Source organism: Neopelma chrysocephalum, unplaced genomic scaffold (assembly GCF_003984885.1).
Source record: "Neopelma chrysocephalum unplaced genomic scaffold, ASM398488v2 Primary Assembly neopelma1_134, whole genome shotgun sequence".
NCBI lineage: Eukaryota > Metazoa > Chordata > Aves > Passeriformes > Pipridae > Neopelma > Neopelma chrysocephalum.
This window is the reverse complement of record NW_020897796.1, coordinates 9,316-28,771: the sequence shown is the minus strand read 5'-3', so window position 1 is coordinate 28,771 and position 19,456 is coordinate 9,316. Positions and strand designations below refer to the sequence as shown.

At 45.2% G+C, this 19,456-nt stretch overlaps 1 protein-coding gene and 1 long non-coding RNA gene across 2 annotated transcripts in view; both read left to right on the top strand.

The window, feature by feature from the left end:
- LOC113975157 overlaps window positions 1–1,867 on the top strand; it is a 3,705-nt gene extending 1,838 nt beyond the window's left edge. Inside the window, exons 1-2 of the long non-coding RNA XR_003536769.1 lie at window positions 1–579; window positions 1,700–1,867. The exon at window positions 1–579 is cut by the window's left edge and continues 1,838 nt beyond it. This is a non-coding gene — a long non-coding RNA (uncharacterized LOC113975157). The remainder of the gene's footprint in view (window positions 580–1,699) is intronic.
- Window positions 1–19,456, top strand: part of LOC113975151 (puromycin-sensitive aminopeptidase) — a 32,684-nt gene that overhangs the window by 4,708 nt on the left and 8,520 nt on the right. The window contains exons 2-9 of the mRNA XM_027698891.1: window positions 4,193–4,277; window positions 11,488–11,565; window positions 12,592–12,713; window positions 13,576–13,683; window positions 14,687–14,887; window positions 16,738–16,834; window positions 16,942–16,975; window positions 18,219–18,333. Of these exons, the coding sequence (XP_027554692.1) occupies window positions 4,193–4,277; window positions 11,488–11,565; window positions 12,592–12,713; window positions 13,576–13,683; window positions 14,687–14,887; window positions 16,738–16,834; window positions 16,942–16,975; window positions 18,219–18,333 (840 nt within the window). The remainder of the gene's footprint in view (window positions 1–4,192; window positions 4,278–11,487; window positions 11,566–12,591; window positions 12,714–13,575; window positions 13,684–14,686; window positions 14,888–16,737; window positions 16,835–16,941; window positions 16,976–18,218; window positions 18,334–19,456) is intronic.

Sequence of the window (19,456 nt, the reverse complement as noted above, 5' to 3'; positions counted from 1 at the left end):
TTTTAAGAGTTAAAGGTACTGAGCTGAGTGTTCAAACCTGGTGCTTCAAAGCCAACACCTCAGGGCTCTCCTTATGCCACCAACTCAAAAATAGGGGTGTCTTGCCTTTCTCCCCCCCAGAAGGGCTCTTCCAGCCCTGTAATTCCTGAGGCTCATGTACAAAGGGATTTACTTGGCTGTGTGAATTTGACACCTCTGCACCACGTGTGAGAGCCACCCAGGGGCTGGATGCTCTTTGGAATGAAGGGAATTTTTTCCAGTGGGCCAATCAGTCCTGGCGTTGCTAATTTTACCACTGGGCTCCCAGAAATTTGCTGGAGATGCAGATTAATAAATCTCTTTTCTCAGGTTTGAATTCTTAACAACAGATACACCCCAGAACACAAGCGAGGTAATTTTAGTTGTCTATTTTTAGAGAGTAAATTGCTAAAAACACACATGCTTGTTACAATGCTGCTTTTAGAAAAGGGCTGTGGGGCTGTGTGTCAAGAATTGAGTTATCTGGTCATGTTTGTGGCTCTGGAGAATTAGTTTTGACTCTGGGAGATCTCTTTGGGTGCACCTCATCCTGTATTTCAGGTAGGCTGGCATTCCACTGGAGCCATTCAAGTTCCTGATGTCCCAAGAAGGTTTTTCCATCAAACCCTTTTCCTGCCCTGATGAAAATCTTTGAGTCCTGTTTGGCAGAGCCAAATAATCGACATTTTTAGCTCTTCTGCCATCAAATGATGTTACCTTGGAAAACTTCTGGGGGGGAACTTCAGCTATTCCCTCCTGTTGGCTGGGATTTTCCTCCCCTCTGGTGCCCGTGTCTGGCTGATCTCAACAAGTATTTGAATTCTGGTTAATTTACTGATGAGTTTCATCAAAAGCCAGAGGTTTATATCCCTTTATTTCAGATATTCCTGGTGGTTCATCTGAGTTTTAAGTGTCAACCCTGTGCAGAACTGCTCGTTGTGGGCATTTAGATCTTGCTCTTCCCTTGATTAACCTCTCCTTGCTGAAGAGCACATTTATTATGTTCTAGGGCAAAGTGAAGCAGGGTGACAGTCCCACATATTCACCTGGGTAATTGCTTATACCTTATGCACAAAGATGCTTTTTTTTTTTGCCCTTTAATACGATTTCATTCATGAAAATCACTCCAGGGGCAGAACATCTGTCTGGAAAAAAAGCAGTTCCGAGGTATCACTTCCAGCAAAACACATGGAATTCATTCCAGGCCATCCCTGGTGTCTGCAGTTATTGAGCTGCAGGTTCTTGTGACATCAGGTGGTCATAAGTTAAGTATGTTGGGCGGGTTCTGGTCCTGTTTTTGTTCTCACAGGTGTGTCTGTACTTCAGGATTTTATGGATCAGAGGGAGGAGGCTCCCGCTGGAGCCCGTGTGGCAACAGGAAAGCTCATTGTCCCCTCTGAACTCAATTCTGGGAGCCTCAGAAGGTGCTGGGCCAGCTGTCAGAATTCCTGCCTGCACCATGAATTTCCCCCTCAGCTTTTTTGGGAGGTGGAGGATACACTTTTTTTTAGCCTGCTGGTTCCTTTAGTCCCTCGAGGTGTTTCCTGGTTGTTGCACTTGTATAAAACCAGCTTGATATTGGTAGGAAGTAAGAAAAAAAAAATCCTAAAAATAGGTGATTTTTCTTTCCAAGGAGCCTCTGAATTGTCTCTGCTTAAACCTCAACTTTCTTATTTTGCAGGCACAGTGCTCCACTGAAAGTTGTGTCCTCGGAAGAGGCTGTTTTTTAAAGATCAAGCCCATTGTTAAACCCACATTGTCTGCAATTTGGACAGCTCTTAATGCATCTTGAACTCCGAATCCAGAGAGATTTGGATTTATAGATTGAATAAAGGTCTCTAGACATTTATAAAAAGCTTTTCTCATTCTGATTTTATTGTGTTTTAGAGGACCTTGAAAAACCCCAAACCCTAATATTGTGATAAAAACTGTTGGGCTCTGATTTTGCTCTTGAGGGAGTGTTGCAGTTGTTTAGTTTCGTGGGCACAGAACTGGGGAAAAAAAAATAAGATTTCAGGTTATAAATCTTTGCTAGAAGCATCAAATCTACTCTCTCTCACCTCAGGTGTTGCAGTTGCTCATTTTGTGCTTTGTTTTCAGAACCAGGTTGGATTTATTGGGTAAAACTGGCTTGGGTTTAATTCCATAAAGAGGCAACGTGGCTCTGCTGCTCCTCTTGGTGTGACACCACTGCAGGGCTTGGAATGATGCACTAATAATTACACCTTTAAACCTTTATTTATGAAATCAAACAATTCCTTGGTTGGGAATAAGCCAGAGGGATTTGCTTCAGGAGCGAGGTTGGCGTCTGAGGTTGGAAAGGAGCTCCTGGTCAGGTTGGTGTGTGTTCCCCACCCTCTGTGGGCTTGGATCTCCCTGGAAGGGCTGGTGGGAGCCCTTTGGCTCACAGATGGATGTGGGAACACACCTATTAAGTTACACATTTAAGTTTCTTAAGCTTCCTTATCAGTGACTGGGCTGGAATCTGGGTTTTATGTCCCAGGTGACTAAGGGACCATTCCCGGGGAGAGCAGCTCCGCACGGAATATCTGCTTCCGGCTCCTCCTCGCCCAGATCCCAGGCCCTGATGGCAGAGGGAGAAGTGGCTGCTTCAGCTGGGACACCTGAGCTTTTTATGGTGGCTTTCCATGCCATAAACCCGTTTGTTTCCATGGAGATGCCAGCGGGGCGAGCTGGGCTGGGCACACAGAGCACTTCCATAGGGACAGAGAGCTCCTGGCCCAGGGGAACCTGCTGCCACTGCAGGGAGAATCATGGAGTGGTTTGGGTTGGAAGGGACCTTTAGGACCATCCAATTCCATGCAGGAACACCTTCCACTAGCCCAAGTTGCTCCAAGCCCTGTCCAACCTGGCCTCGGACCCTTCCAGGGATGGGGCAGCCACAGCTCCTCTGGGCAACCTGTGCCAGGGCCTCCCCGCCCTCCCAGGGAAGGATTTCTTCCCAATATCCCATCTAACCCTGCCCTCTGGCAGTGGGAAGCCATTCCCCCTTGTCCTGTCACTCCAGACTCTCCTAAATAATCTCTCTCCATCTTTCCTGTAAGTGCCCTTTGGGTCCTGGAAGGCCACAATCGGGTCACCCCAGAGCTTCTCTTCACCAGGCTGAACAATCCCAATTTTCCCAGTCTTTCCTCCCAGCAGAGCTGCTCCATCCCTCTGGATGTTGCCTCCCCTGGATTCGCTCTGACAGCTCCATGTCCCTCCTGTGCTGGGACTCCAATTCCAGTTGGTTCCTGCCCTGTTCAGACCCGGATACCTGGAATGATGGATCCAGGTGTTAACAGGCATTTTAAGGTTATAACAGTGAAGAAAAAGAAAGGGGTGGAAGTCCTTGTGCTCTGAGGGTAGGAAGCAGTTTCTTCATGCACATGTTAAATCTACCTGGCTGTTGCAGGAATTTTTACTCCTTTATTTAAATAATTCCTTTTATCTCCTGCTCGAAATCATATGCAGGACTAGCAGGATCCCCAGCTCCATCCAGTGTGACCATTCCAGTGGTTTCAGCCATCAATTTCTAACTAATTCCCGCTTTAACTCCCAAATATTTTACCCCTTTGTAATTAATTTATATTTCATTGGAATTGCTCTGCATTCAAACAGAGAGCTGGCACAGCCCCACAGTTTATTCCTACGCCGGGAGCTGGCACTTGGTAAATAAAGCAGAGCGTGTGGAGCCAAGAGCTGGCAGAAGGGAAGCTCCCAGGAAAACGGGAAGGAGAATCTCCTGGCAGATGTTTTTAACCTCGGAAGTGCTCCTGGTGTCGAGCACCCACAGAGGTTGTGTCTCTGCTCATCTCCCGTCCCAGGTTTTTGCTCTGGTCTCCCATAGATCATCTCCAGAGGAGGCTGAGGGGCTCTCCATCCGTTTTTCATTGCTCTTGGATTCCCAGGCGTGTACAAGGGCTCTATTGTCAGGCTTTCAGCCCCGTTTTTCCCCGGCAGTTCATTCCCTTCAATAATTCACGGCGGGATAAGTCGGCCCGGGATGGCCGAGCACGGATGGAGCGCGCGTGTCCCGGCTGCTTCTTCACAGCTCCTGACCACCAAATTCCACCTCAGATGCTCAGTGGAGGGCTTTTGGGATGGGTGGGAGGTGGGAATGCCTACCTCAGGGGAGCTTTTCCTCCTGGTGCTCACGGAATTTCTCTTCCAGGTGAAAAATGCAACCAACCAAATCGTGATGAACTGCGCCGACATCGACATCATCACGGCTTCCTACGCGCCGGAAGGGGACGAAGGTAGGGATGAGGATCCATTCCCGGCATCCTGGGAGCTGCTGCCAACAGCCAACAGCTTTGATTCCATAATTACATAACATCTGATAAGCTCAGAATTCCTTATCTCACTTCCTCGCTGCCATTTGCATTGTGTTAAAGAAGTTCCCTCAAGCCTCCATGAAATCTTGATGGGACACCACTGCAGGGGCTGGAAATATATATATAACTAATATATATATAACTAATATATATATATATAACTAATAGTTATATTTGTCCAAAAGTATAAACTTTTAATAGTGTTTATTAAACAAACAGTTCCATAGTTGGGAATAAGCCAGAGATATTTTTTTCTGCTCCGTTGTACCCAAGGGTTGTAGGCAAAGGATGTTGGGCTGGTTTGACACTGTTATTTATCTTTGTATTGGATAAATGTGTAAGAACGTGATCCGTGCCTGTGGATTTGGGAATATTGACAAAATCTGTGACAGGGATTAGATAAGGAATGCATTGATAACACCCTGCAGAAGGAAATACCCACGGGGAAGGATTTGGGAAGTCCAGAAGACACTTAATTGTCACTTAGCAGGATGTTCTGAGTGTAGGGCAACAGGGAGAAAGGTGGTTGTGTGGAGGAGACGAGGATTGGGATCCAGCCCAGTGGGAGGCTGGAAGTTCCTGGGGAAATGGGAGCAGCAGGGCCTGTTGGTAGCACTCAGCTGCAGTCATTGACTTCCCCAGTTGTATTTTGAGGAGATTTGCAAACACAAAAAGGGGTTTAGCAGTTGAAGGAGGTGTGCAAAATAAGCTCCATGAATGGTCTGACAGTGATCAAAGCCTTCCTGGTTTTTTTTACTGGAGCATTTGCTTTTCCAAGCCCAGCAGCTCTTTGGAAGGAGTCCCTGCCCGTGGCTTTTAAGGTCCCTTCCAACCCAAACCATCCCGGGATTCTGAGTGGACTGTCTGCAACAAGTCTTTGCATTTAAATGAGTTTGACTTCTATTACTTTTAATATAACATTAGAGCAACCAGAGGGCTGTTTGGGTGAGGAAGGTGAGGAAGTGTCCCGAGGAAGCAGCTTTGGGAGGGTGTGTTTGGAAAAGCCGAGCTCAGCTCAGGAAGTGCCGGCACAGCCAGAGGGAAGGGAATGATGAGGGGCCTCGAGCTGGGCCACCCCATTCCACAGGGAGGGAAGGGAATGACTGAGGGGCCTGGAGCTGGGCCACCCCATTCCTGCAGGGAGGGAAGGGAATGACTGAGGGGCCTGGAGCTGGGCCACCCCATTCCACAGGGAGGGAAGGGAATGACTGAGGGGCCTGGAGCTGGGCCACCCCATTCCTGCAAGGAGAGAATGCAGAGCTGTTCCCTACGTGCTCCAGGTTGTACCCTGGCACTCCAGCATTCCCAGCCTTTCACAGGGAGCTGGCTGGGGGCAGGGTGTTGCCAAGCACTCCTGGAGCTATTCCTGATCCTGAGGAACCAGGAGATAACAGGGGTAGTAAGAGCAGAGTGCACCTGGAGCCTGTTCCCTCCCACACCCCCAACCACCCAGGAATGGCTTATTTTGCCATTGAGAAAATGAGAATAGAGGGGAAAGGTACCTGGGAATAAAGTCTCTTTCTAGTCAAATCAGAAAAAAATGCAGAAAATATTTTGCCATTGAGAAAATGAGAAGGAAGGGAAAATGTACCTGGGAATAAAATCTCTTGCCAGCCAAATCAGGGAAAAATACATTAAATAGAGCAGATCTTTTGTAACTTGAAAGTATTAATAGTTGAGCTTAACAGAGACTTAAACCAAAGGGTGCTGGAATTGAGTTTCTGTGGCTTAAATTCCTTCATTCTGGTTTTTTGGATGGCCTTGAGCGTGGCTCTCTGGACACACAGGGGTTGGAGTGCAACACTCAGGCCCTCATATCATAAATGCTCCAGGTGTGGCTTTGCTGCACCTTCACCATAATTATCCCCAGGCTTCATGGGGTTAAAACATATCTCTGGGGTTGGGAAGGTGCCAAGCAGTGTAATGGCTTTGGAAGGAAAATTGCATGGAATTGGCAGAGTGTTTGCTGGCACCTGTTGATACAGCTCGAGTCAGTCTCACTAATGCTCCCATTGTGCCCAGCTTTGGGATGGTAATTGTATAACTGCTCTCAAAAACCCAGGATGAAATATAGTCCAGGGAAGCCACAGACATATCAGCCACTTGGTTGGGATTTAATTCCTTAGGTGAGCCTGCTTCCAGCTGCCTGGAGAGTGTGTGTGAAAAGGAGTGAGAAGTTAGGGGTGTAAAGCTCTTTAAATCTCCTTTAAAATTCTTCCCTAGTGGAGAATTGTTACCTCTTGGTTCTGTGTCTCAGTGGGGGAGAATTTGTCTCACTCTTGGCTGCAGTTTGAGAAAAGGTAAAAGATAATCAGTCACTTATCCCCTTTCAAGTGTGATTCTGTCCCAAAAAGTGTGGGGAAAAGATCCCTGTCCTTTGTTTCAGGAGGTGATCTGTTGATTTTTGTGCAGAATAGTTATTTATTTTCCTAATAATTCTTGCTAATCCTGAGTGGGCTCCTTGTCCCCCTGTTCACCTTCTAAAGATGGATACAGCAGAGGGTAGGACTTGGCCTTTGGAATTTTAATGCAGATTTGCAGGGAAATCAGATTATTGCCCAATATTTGTTGGGAAGCTGAGGGAGGATCTGCAGCTTTAAAGTCAAAGTAAAGAATTTTGCTGCGTAATCCCCCATCGAGCCCCAGCGAGGAACAAACCGGGGGGGGGGATTGATTACTCAGGACTTGGGAGCAGAAAAATCCTGTTTCATCATCAAACTGGTGCAGGGATTTGTCAAGTGGGGGGTTGTGGATTTGCTCCGTGTGTGCCAGGAATTCTGTAATGGAACAAAGCTGCTCCAAACACCGAGTTTTCCGTTGCTGGAGCTGCTCCTCCCACTGATTATAAGGAGTCGTTGGGATTGGGTTGTTGGGTTTTTTTTTTTCCCCAGAAGCTGTTTTTCAGCATTTCTGCTGCATCTTTGGCTTTGAGGTGTGCACGTGCTGCACTGCCTGTGTCCAGATGGTTGGCTTGGCTCAGCTGAATGAGGAGCTGCACAGACATTCCCAAGCAAGTGGAGTTTGAAGGGATTGAGTTTCAGACTCGCTGAATGCGAAGGAGTTTGAGCTTCCTGTGAACATCTCCTCCAGGCAGCTGTGACATTGTGATGGAGGGAGTGAATTAGGTTGTCTTAGGCTTGGAATCTCCTCAATTTCTGGGGGGGGATCTAAAGCAGCTTTTCAGTTTTTAGAGGTGCTTGGAGGGCAGCAGTTGGCAGCTCCACGTAGGAAATCCCAGGCAGCAGGAGCGATGTTTGTTTAGCAGGAATAATAACCCAAAGTACAACTTTGGGTTGTACTTCAACCTTTAAGAGGCTTTAAGGCCAGAACTCATTCTTTTGGCCTTTCCCTTCCCACTGTGGGATGCTGGTTACACCAGAGCCTCAGCTGGTGTTTAAAAAAAGAGACAACCCCCCAAAAAAACCCCCAAAAATCAGCAGTATTCATGGAAAGCTGAGCAATGGTGTGTCTGAGCAGTGCCATGTCACCACAGTCGTGCCTGTCCTCACTCCCTCCCTTCTCCTGGCATTCCTGCTGGCCCTGCTGAGCTGCCAAGGGCATCAGGAAACTACAAGGGGAACAAAAAAAAGGCACCTTCCTGCTGCTGGTGGTTGTGTGGGAATTCCAGTGGAAGGAAGGGAATGGGAACACGAATTCCCACCTGGGGCCAGGTGGCAAAGCCAACTGCTGTTGCTGCCTGTTGCAGTCTGGAGTTGTTTAAACCAGTGGTGAATGTTTGTTTGTTTGTTGTAGGAAAAGCTCATTTTCATCCTTTTTTCTCTGGAGAGGCCTCGATGTGACCGGGGTTTCATGCAGGATTTTAGGGAGAGCTGGACTGCCTTGGCCTGGACCAGTTGGGAATATCTGATGCATGAGAATATTCCTGATTGTTTTGGGATTTTACAGGTAGAATCTCATGGAAAGGGCTTGGAAGCATTAGGATTCCTGGGAATTGCAGGACAGGGAGTGCTGGGTCAGCACAGGGAGGGTTTAAGCAAAGGGTTTAATTTGCAATAGAGAAGCCAGAGCTCTCCCAACCCCTGCAGCTCCCTGGGAATGCAAGTTCATTAAGCCACCATACCTTAATTGCCTGTGACTTCTCCATGCCATGGTTTGAGGGCCACTTGAAAAAATTCCGTCTTTCCTCTTGGCTTCCAGTCCAGATTTGACTTTGCTTAAAGGCCTTGGCTGGGAGCCACGTTTATAAGTGATAGAGCCCAGGAATTGGTATCATTAATCGATGGCTCCCTCTGCTCACTGTGCAGTTGCAGGAAGTGCTCTGTGGCAGGCCTGGAATTTATTGCAAAAGCTGTTGTAGAATTTGAAGTGCAGTGCTCCAAGTTCTGGGATGCAATTTTTTAGGCTTTTTTTTTTTTTTTTCTTTTTTTCTCCCCCCCCAAAAAAAAACCACGGAGCAGCAGCTTTTGATTTTTCTCATGCAGCTCAGCCCAGACTGTGTCCTAATGTGCTAGTGATTAACTTGCAACCTTGCAGTGCCAAACTCTCCAAAGTTTGTAGGCTGCCAAAACTGGGCTGTTCTCTTCAGGAGCTTTTGTATTCCACTGGTAGGAATTCACAGAGCCCTTTGCTGCAATCACATCTTTGTTAGAAGCAGTCCTCTTAAAAACTCGAACAAAAAGTATTGTTGATGGTTTTCCATGGTTCTTTTGCTCTGGATTAAATTATTGGCACTGAGTAGTCAGTTTAAACAAAAAAAAGAAATGTAGCTTTGAGTCCTTCATTTATGTTCTGTTGCTTTGGAATTTGATATGTGAGGAGCTGCTTTGAGTAAGAAAACCCTGAAGGCCTTCACCTTCTAACCCTGGTGATGTTCAGCTCTGTCTTTCCTGGTGCAGGTTAAAAAAAGCTCACAAAGTAGCAAATCTGCAAATTCGAACACACTTAAGAGCACTTCACGTTTGGGGAGAGGAGGAGGGGGAAACTTGATATCCATTGTCAACCTTTGGCAGAAGCTCCACATAACACACATTCCTCTGCACTCCTCGGTTTCGGGAGGTTGGAGCCCTGCTCCTGAAATCCTGCTGGGGTTTGTCTTCAGTATCAGATCGTTGTAAAAAGATAAAAATGTTTATGGTTTGCTGTGGTCCTTTTAAAATCCACTGGAGGGGGGGGAAGTGTTGCTGCATTCCTGAGCTGATCCTTATCCAGCCTCTCTCAGGTGTTCACTCACCCTCTGACCACAACCTGCAGCTCGTGCAGCAGCAGCAGGAGCCCTCCAGGCTGACAACTTCCCAGCAGGAATCCAGCCAGTCCTTCCCTCTGACCCAGGGCACCCACATGCTGCTGCACAACAACAGGTTTGTTGTCTGGTGGACTCGGGGTCAAAATTCCTGGGATCTGAAGGATGGAGTCAGCAGCCAGCTCCTCCCTGCTGCTGGAAGCCCACTTCAGATTAACACCTTGCACATAAGGACTGTTCCCCTGAAAATCTTCCTCCAGCTCTTATTTTCTTCCTTAGTGCCCCCAGAGTTACAAGAAGAAAAGCCAAACCTTAATTTTTGGTGCTCTTTTCCCACTGTTTGCTGGCAGTTGGGTGTCCTTGGCATGGATTCTGCTTTAAATGCTCCATCTCATCCCTCTTAAAGTTGATTTTCAAAATCTTGGAACTCCTCAGCACGGATCAGGAGTCTCAAGTTTTTCTGCTCGATCCTGTGGAGGGTTTTTTTCCCCTGCATTCTGTATTTTTTGCAGCTCTTTCTGTGTTATTTGAGCCTGTCTGTGTCCTGCACCCCAGCACGGTGGTTAACTCAGATTAAACCCTGAGCAGAGCTCACTGAAACCTGTACTTAAAACTAATTTATTCATGCAGCTCCTGCATTTATGTGCTCTGTGAGCAGGGGTTTAAGGCTGAAATCACACTATTCCAGAATAAACAGCACTTGAAATTTTAGAACAATAAAAGCACGTTTCCAGTTCCCTTTGTCACTGGTGGAACAGCTCAGCTGAACATCCTGGAGTGTGCTGAGGCTGAAACCCAACACCTGGATGCTTGGAGTGATACCTGAGTGTGGAAAACAAGTCCTTTTGTGACTGAAATTGTTGTTGCAAACCAGCTTTGTCATTCAAGGAGTCGGTTGAGTGGCAAGTTTTCCTTTTAGGATGAAAAGCCTGTTGTTGTGTCCAGGTTTAGCAGTGGGAGATGCTGCTGCAGAAACCATTTCTCGGCTGCTTTGGAGCAGATTTAAGGTTCTTTAAGATAATTTCTCCAGGGTTTTTGCAGTGGTTGAAGGACACAGGGAGCAGAACTTGCAAAGTGAGGTCCTGCATAGCTATTCCAGGTTTTTTAGGCTGAGGGATCATAGATCCACATCCTGTTGGAGGCAGCAAGTGGGACCTGAATTCAGGAAGGAGGAAACAAGCCCAGGTGCTCTCTCCTGGCTCTGTGGAGCTTCAGGACACTTTAATTCCTGGGGAGGTTCCCTCCCCCTGTCTCTTGGCCTCCTAGTTTGGATGTTTGCATCCAGTGCTGTGTAAATACCAAACTGCTTCATTTTTGGGTGGATTTGGGATCCCTTTGCTGAGCAGGACAGGAACTCCAAGGTGGACTCTGCTTCTGAAGTCACTTCTTAAATAAAACCAACATTGTGTTTTATTTTGTGGTTAAATCGAAGCAAACCCCCCCCTCCTGCCCTGCTGTGGAGATTAATGTGCTTTTCAAAGTGAGAGCCACAGATTGGGTAAATAAATCCTAAGCATCTTGTTTGGGATAATTATTAAGAGTCCTGCTGCACTGATGGAAGTGTTTTAATATTGAGGGGAATTTTGGTGCAATATTTCACCATTTGTCAGGACTGTGGCAGCTGTTCCCAACGTTCCTGGTGTCCAGATACTGTTCTTGCTGCAGGTTTATCATTTATCAGCTCAGCTTTCATTCCTGGGCTGGGCAGAAGCTTTCCCTGCCATGGAATTCTGAGCATGAGGGTGTTCCTTTGCTTCCTCACATTGAATTATGGATTATTCAGAATCTCCATTGATTTGCTGGGGAGCTGCAGCACGTTGGGTTCAGCTGATTCAGTGAATTTTAAATGTTTTATTATTCTGAACTGAACGTTCCTGAGTACAAACCCCTCTCTGGGGCTGCCTCTGACCAAGGAAATGTTTTCTGTTCCAGAGGTTCACGCCACAGGCTTCAACTACCAAAACGAGGATGAAAAGGTTACTCTCTCCTTTCCCAGTACCCTGCAGAAAGGTAGGAGCTCTTCCCCTGCTTCCTGCTGCCTCCAGCCCTGGCTTTGAGGTGTTTGCACTTGGAAAAGCTGGAGTGGGACAGCTCTGCCTTCCCTGAAGTTCCCCAGCATGGGTGTGGTGCTCCCTGTGGATCTGCCCACTGCAGGTCACTCCGGGAGCCTCTGGAATTGGGAATGTTGTTTCACTAAGGGTGATATTTCCTGCCAACACCTGAAGTGGCTCTGATTGTTTCCCTGCTCTTGGGAGGCAGGAGCTGTTCCTGTTGTTCCTCCTGAGCTCACTGGAATTACTGCAGGATTTTCCTCACCCTCGATGTTTGGATTCTTCTGAAACTGCTGCAGTTTCTGGCTTTGAGGAGCCTGTGGGTTGAAACAGCTCCTCAGTTTAAATAAAGCAGTTTTATTTCATCTGGATAAATACAAATAGGAAATTCTGGGATGATCAAGCAGGAATGTTTGGTCCTGTGGGATCTTGGCTGCTGCTCTGGGCAGGCTCAGGTTTCCCCTTTTGCACTGAGACATCAAGGGCAGAATAAATCCTGAGACTAATTGACTTATGAGCTTGAGCACTGCCACTCCATCTTGGCTTTGTAGTGGATTCCACAGGATGCCATTATTGCTTATATCCTATATTTGTGCCAACTTTAAAGTGAGGATTAGAGGGATCAGACTTTGGGAATGGCTTAAGGTTGGTCTCTCCTGGTTGTGCTTTGTGCTTAGAAGGTGAGACTGAGCCCTGCAGCAGCCTCTGGTAGCAATCCTAAAAATCTGTGGGGAGCCTGGCTTTGCTCTTCTGGAGTTTGTCTGGGGAGAGTGGAGGGTTTGTGGGGACCTGCAGCAGCCTCTGGTAGCAATCCTAAAAATCTGTGGGGAGCCTGGCTTTGCTCTTCTGGAGTTGGTTTGGGGAGAGTGGAGGGTTTGGGGGGGGCTGGCACGGAGAGGAGCTGAAGTGACCTGGTGCTCCAGACCAAATCCGTGTTCTGTTTGGCACAATCCAGTAACAACACCCCCCTCTGTTTGTGTTGCAGGGACAGGGACACTAAAGATAGACTTTGTAGGGGAGCTGAATGATAAAATGAAAGGGTTTTACCGGAGTAAATACACCACCCCCACCGGAGACACCCGCTACGCTGCTGTCACTCAGTTCGAGGTACGGGCTGCACTGCTGCTTTTAGGGAGGATTTATGCTTGGAAGAGGCAAAGGCACAGTTTTCCCACCTTTATCTCTCCCCTCTGGGTGAATTTCTAAAACCCCTGTTATTTTTTTACTCCTTGCTCCGAGTGTAACACTCAAATTTAAACGGGCTAGGAGGCAGGAAATTCGGGATGTGGCAATTCCCCAGGCAGGGCTGGTGCTGCTGTGGGATGCATCCTATCCATGCCAGAGCTGCAGTGCTCAGGAACATCTCATGATTTAGACAGGCTCAGATACCTCTGTGAAACCTTCTTTTGTGAAGCACTTTAATCTTCCTTTAACTGTGCCTTTATCTCGGCGTCTCCCCGACATCCCAAACGTGAGCCACAGCCCGGCCCTGTTATATAAACCCCGGCCAAAATGGCAGGATTTGACTCCATATTGCAATTCCAGAGTGATCCTCCTGCTTACATAAACCAGGGAGAGCTTCCCTACCACAGGGAGAGCTTCCCTGCCACGGGCAGAGCATTTTTTGGGAGCGGGTTGCTGGAATATAAATAGGTGGTCGTGTGTGCAGGGCCTGTGAACGCCTGGGTGCCCTCTGTGCTTTCACATGACTGAGCTTTGCTCCTCTCATGACTCTGCTAAATTTTCCTCAGACTGTACAATTCCATCAGAGCACAGAGGCCTTTTCAGCTGCTTTTATTTTTTCAAGCTGAGGGTGAAATAAGAATGAAATGCTCTGATGCAGAGGTCAGGAGTGTCCGTGAGGAGACCACACCGTGATTCACCCACTTCTTGCCCTAAAATAAGCTGAATTTGTGTGTTTTGCTGCCACAATCTCCTGTGATTTATTTATTTAATGCTCTTTTTTCAGGCTACTGATGCTCGCAGAGCTTTCCCTTGCTGGGATGAACCTGCTATTAAGGCAACATTTGATATTTCTTTGGTGGTTCCTAAAGACAGAGTAGCTTTGTCAAATATGGTGAGTCCTTGATGTGCAAATAAACAGTGTTTTAAATAAAGCTGTGATAACAGCAGCTGCTTAATTGATAATTAATAATGTGTCTTGGTAACAGAATTAGGAATACAGGCTGTCCTGCTATTGGTAAGGAGGAATAAATGCAGAGAGCTCTGAAACAAGATGGTATTTGATGTCAGGTGCACAAAACCTGAACAGGTTGGACAAACCTGGTGGTTTAAAAAATATATATAATGAATAATGGTAAGTATATATAATATGTGTAAAATATATAAAAATATATATAAAAATATATTAAAAATATAAAAATAACAAATATAAATAATATATATAGTAAATAATAAATCTTGGCATGTGTCAAGCCACGTGCTGGTTGATTAAGGGTGACTGGGGAAAAGTCCTTTTTGTGTTACCCAGAAGCACTTGAGATAAATCAGAGAGTTTCCTGCTCTGGAGAATTTCTGTCCAGAACTGGGATAAAATGTGGAAGCAGAAGTACCTCTGTCACAAAATGGGCATTTTTTAGTTTGCTGCCTGCACATATTTTTAGGTGATGTTGCTGGAGAAGAGTCAGTTTAAAAATAGTTTAAAAATAGACCTTTTTTTTTCTTTTTTTTTTTTTTATTCCTAACATTGAGAGTTACCTGTAAAGTCTGGCCTGGCCTTGACCACATGGTTTCTGATTCAAGTGAAAGTTTCTATTTCAAGGGAAGGTTTGTGTTTCAAGCAAAAGCTGGAGCCTTCCCAGGATGTTTTTGAAGGACAGATGCTTCGGAAATAATGGAATATAACTTATATATTGTAAAAACATGTAAGATATGATATCTCCAGGTTGGACAGGGCATTTCAATAACTACAGAACCACACCATGGCCTGGACTTTAACCCTTAACCCCCTTCCATTTTCCCTGCGTGACTCACGAGGACGGAACAACGTTGCGTAATCCCGGTTTTGCTTCCCCAAAAAAGACTTGAAAGACGTGATGGTTCTCCCTCTGTCCCCCCAGAACGTGGTGGACAGGAAGCCCTACCCTGATGACGAGAACCTGGTGGAGGTGAAGTTTGCCAGGACCCCCGTGATGTCCACGTACCTGGTGGCCTTCGTGGTGGGCGAGTACGACTTCGTGGAGGCGCGATCCCAGGACGGGGTCCTGGTCAGGGTCTACACCCCCGTGGGCAAAGCGGAGCAAGGAAAGTTTGCCTTGGAGGTAAATGAGCTCAGAGGGGCCAGGAGGGATCCCTGGACACGCCTCTGCTCTGGGCACTCTGCTCTGTCACCCAAATCCGTGGGGTTTGGGGGGGTTTTTAGTGGCTCCAAGAGGCTGAGCTCCGTATGAACCAGAATTTCAGCTGTGGGCAAACCAGTGTCTGCAGTGACCAAAACACGGGGTTTGACTCGGTTCTGATTTGCTTTAATGGCTTGAAGAGCTTGAGTTTGATATCAAACAAAATTTCAGTTGTGGACTAATATCTATAATGACCAAAACATGGGTTTTACTCAGTTCTGATTTGCTTTTATGGCTTAAAGAGCTTGAGTTTGATATCAAACAGAATTTCAGTTATGGACCAATGTCTGCAATGACCAAAACACAGGGTTTGACTCAGTTCTGATTTGCTTTAATGGCTTAAAGAGCTTGAGTTTGATATTAAACAAAATTTCAGTTGTGGACTAATATCTATAATGACCAAAACATTTTACTCAATTCTGATTTGCTTTAATGGCTTAAAGAGATTGAGTTTGATATCAAACAGAATTTCAGTTGTGGACCAATGTCTGTAATGACCAAAACATGGGTTTGACTCAGTTCTGATTTGCTTTAATGGCTTAAAGAGCTTGAGTTTGATATCAAACAGAATTTCAGTTGTGGACCAACATCTATAATGACCAAAACATGGGTTTTGACTCAATTCTGATTTGCTTTAATGTGCACAAAACCTCAATAGGTTGGACAAACCTGATGGTTTAAAAATATATATTATACATATATATATTATATTTATAAAAATATATACATAATAAATAGTGGTAAGTATATATAATATGTGTAAAATATATTAAAAATATAAAAATAATAAATATAAATAATATATATAATAAATCTTGGCGTATGTCAAGCCACATGCTGGTTGATAAAGAGTGATTAAGAGCTTGAGTTTGATATCAAACAAAATTTCGGTTGTGGACCAATGTCTGCAATGACCAAAACACGGGGTTTGACTCAGTTCTGATTTGCTTTTATGGCTTGAAGAGCTTGAGTTTGATATTAAACAGAATTTCAGTTGTGGGCAAACCAACATCTGTAGTCACCAAAACATAAGGCTGAACTCAGTCTCGAAGAAGAGGAGTTTGATATTGAAGAGAGGTCCAATTGTGGACAAACAAACGTCTGTAATGACCAAAACACAGGTTTTGTCCCAGTTCTGATTTGCTGTAATGGCTCAAAAACCTTGAACTCGATATTAAACAGAATTTCAGCTGGGGACAAACCATTGTCTGTAGTCACCAAAACGTGGGTTTTACTCAGTTCTGATTTGCTTTAATGACTCAAAAAACCTTGAGTTTGATATTAAAGAGAAGTTCAATTGTGGTCAGACCAACATCTGTAATGACCAAAACATGAGATTTAACTGGGTCCTGATTTGCTTTGGTGGCTCAAAAAGACTGAGCTCGTTAAAGAGAATTTCAATTGCACACTAAACCAACGTCTCTAACGACCAAAACACGTGGGGTAACTCAGCTGAGTCAGCTCTGATCTGCTGATTCTCTGATTAAAGTTCTGATTTGAAGTTCTGATGAAATTCTGGTGAAGTTCTGATTTCTGGTGAAGTTCTGATTTGCTGATTTCTGGTGAAGTTCTGGTTCTCTGATGTCGACTTGGAGGGTGGTGACAGCCTGGGAGAAAACAGGGATGGGGAGTCTTCCAAACCATTGTGCTCTGGGAGCTGGGAGTGGGGCTGCTGGAAGAAATCTTTGTGCTGCTTCCTTAGTTTCAATCATAAATTCTTGAGTTTTCCCAGTCCCAAGTTAACAGGACATTTCTCCTCTTATTTCTTACAGGTTGCTGCTAAAACTCTGCCTTTTTATAAGGACTACTTCAATGTTCCTTATCCTCTTCCTAAAATTGATCTCATAGCTATTGCAGACTTTGCTGCTGGTAAAGTAACTCACTTTATTGATGAACTGTATTTATTTTGAATTTGAAACCTTTAGGAAGAGGTGTGTGTATCCATATCAATAAACCTTTGTATTTATTTTATAAAGGTGCCATGGAGAACTGGGGCCTTGTTACTTATAGGTATGCTGTTAAAATACTGTCTTTCCCCCCTCTTTGTTCACTAATTCTTGGAATAACTGGATTAGCTTTAGGGAGCTGTAATTACTGGGTGTCATCCCAAATGAGACAGAGTAAATACCTTCAATTCTTGCTTCGGTTTGGATGATTTTGGTGGCCTTGAACAGCTCAGGAAGGCAAAAAAATCAGCTCTTGCAGGTGCTGGCCAAGGGTGTGAGGTTTTTAAGTGTCTGGCAGCACTGCCTGTTCTGCAGGAAAACTTTCCTGGCCCCTTTTTTCCCACAACTGGAAGAGTTTCTCCTTTTACCTCGTGGGCAAGTTGGTAAATTTAACACCCACAGAGTAACCGTGTGGAGATGAGCAAATCAAAAACATTAACTTGCCTTTCTTTGCAGTTTGATATTTTTTTTTCCTCCTTCTGATCAAGCTTTTGTACTTTTGGCTTGATATCATTCCATTTTCTGTGCTTCTGCATTTTGAAACAACCTGTAAGCTCTGGACCTGAAATCCTGAAATAGTTTTAATTCCTTCTGCTCGAGCTTTTAATTTGGCCTTAAAAAAAATCCACACAGAAATTTGAGCCCAGGTCTCAAATCTATTTGTCTCCTCATTGCAATCCTGATGAAATCTGATATTTTGCTCCCTGTGGAAAAGAAAAATACGTGTATTTATCCTGGATGAGGGGAATTTTTGGTGCTGTTCATTTTCCCCCCTTATGCCGAGTTTGGGTTGGCTCCATCCCTTTGGGAGGCACCAGCTGAGGTGCTTTCCCTGGAATTTTACAGCATTCCAGGGGTTTTTAACAGACCCCCCCAAGCCCTGATGGTGGCAGGGGAAGGTTTGTGCCTGGTTCAGGGAGCACAAGTGGAGAAACATCTTGGAAGAGCCAGAATTCCTTTGGGAATGAGGGAGGCTGTGCATCCCTCCTGCAGTTGAGGTTCTTAGATGATGTAGACGAGCTGGCTGATAAATAAAGGATGAACTTTTACTCCTGCCCTGGCTTTTTCCACTTGTCTTCTTGCATGCCATAAGGAATTCCTGCTCCAAAACCATTCCAAGAGCTGTGGAACTTCCCAAATGTCTACGCTGAAGTAGCTTTTGGGTTTGGTTTGTTTTTTTTTTTTAATTTTTTCAGTCGTGCTGATCACTTTTTAGCTTATTTAGGTGATTTAACCTGCTTTTGACTGTGTTTTTCCCCCTGGGCTTGTCCTCCCCTTGCTGAGTTCTCCCTCTCTCTCCCCCACAGGGAGACAGCTCTGCTCATTGACCCCAAAAATTCCTGTTCTTCATCTCGCCAGTGGGTTGCTCTGGTTGTGGGACACGAACTTGCTCATCAGTGGTTTGGAAACCTTGTGACCATGGTATGTAACAGCTACAAATCCTGTGTAACAGCTCCAAATCCTCCCTGCCCAAATGTATTTAAGTGCCCCCAAACAGCAGCTTGGTGTCTTTAAATTAATAAATGTAATAACCAATCCTCCAAAGTGTATTTAAGTGCCCCCAAACAGCAGCTTGGCATCTTTAAATTAATAAATGTCGTATTTAACTGTGCTTTATTCCCACTTTATTCTTTACATTCCCAGATCTTTTCCAGGTGAATTAATCTGGAGTTGTTTGGGTGTGGCCTTTGTTAGAATTTAGCAATATTCCAGTGTTTTCCTTTCACCTGTCAGGTTTTATCCCAAGCAGTTCCCAGCTCATTGCAAATCCTTGCAGCTGAAAAGTTCCTCAGCAGTAACTCCTGTGAATTCCTTGGGATAAACGTGGAGCAAATGCCTGAATGGTTTGGAATTTAACTCATTTTAGTGGGAATAAAACCACATGGGAGGCAACAAGAGTGAAAATCTGTAAAGAAATTCCATTTAGTGCCAAAACCAACCCTGGACCTGTCAGAGCTTCTGCTGAGAACAAATGGTTCCCTCTGGGAATTGGATCTGAGGTTTCTTTTCCCAAATCACTGCAAAAAGATGCTGGAATTCAAATATTTTGCAGGTTCTGAAGTTCTTTATTTAGTAAGAAATTAGTGTTTGGTGAAAAAAAAATGGTTTGGAGCCCTAAATCTTCACTCTTTAAACTGTGAGTGGATGGAAGGGGGAAAACAACAGCGTAAATATGAATTTTAGTGTTAATTTTAATATAAATTAAAACAAAAAGCAGAGTTTGGGAGACTTTTCTCCAGGGCCATGGAGGCAGCTCTGGCCATTCCTGTCTGTGGCAGCTTCCACGTGAGAGCAGCACAATCTTTGCAGGGAAAAGCAGCAGTGGAGTGGTGTATTTTTAGCTGTTAGTGGAGTTGAACAGCTGGAAGCAGGGAGAGCCAGCACCCTGTGACAGACTGGGGGATGCCAGGAAATGCTCACACTCCATTACTGACCACAAACCTGTGGAGAACTGGGGACAAAAAGGGCTGAGAAAGTTCACAAAACCCTCTAAAATATAGATTAAATCAGCTTTTTCTTTTCCTTTTTTTCTTTTCCTTTTTTT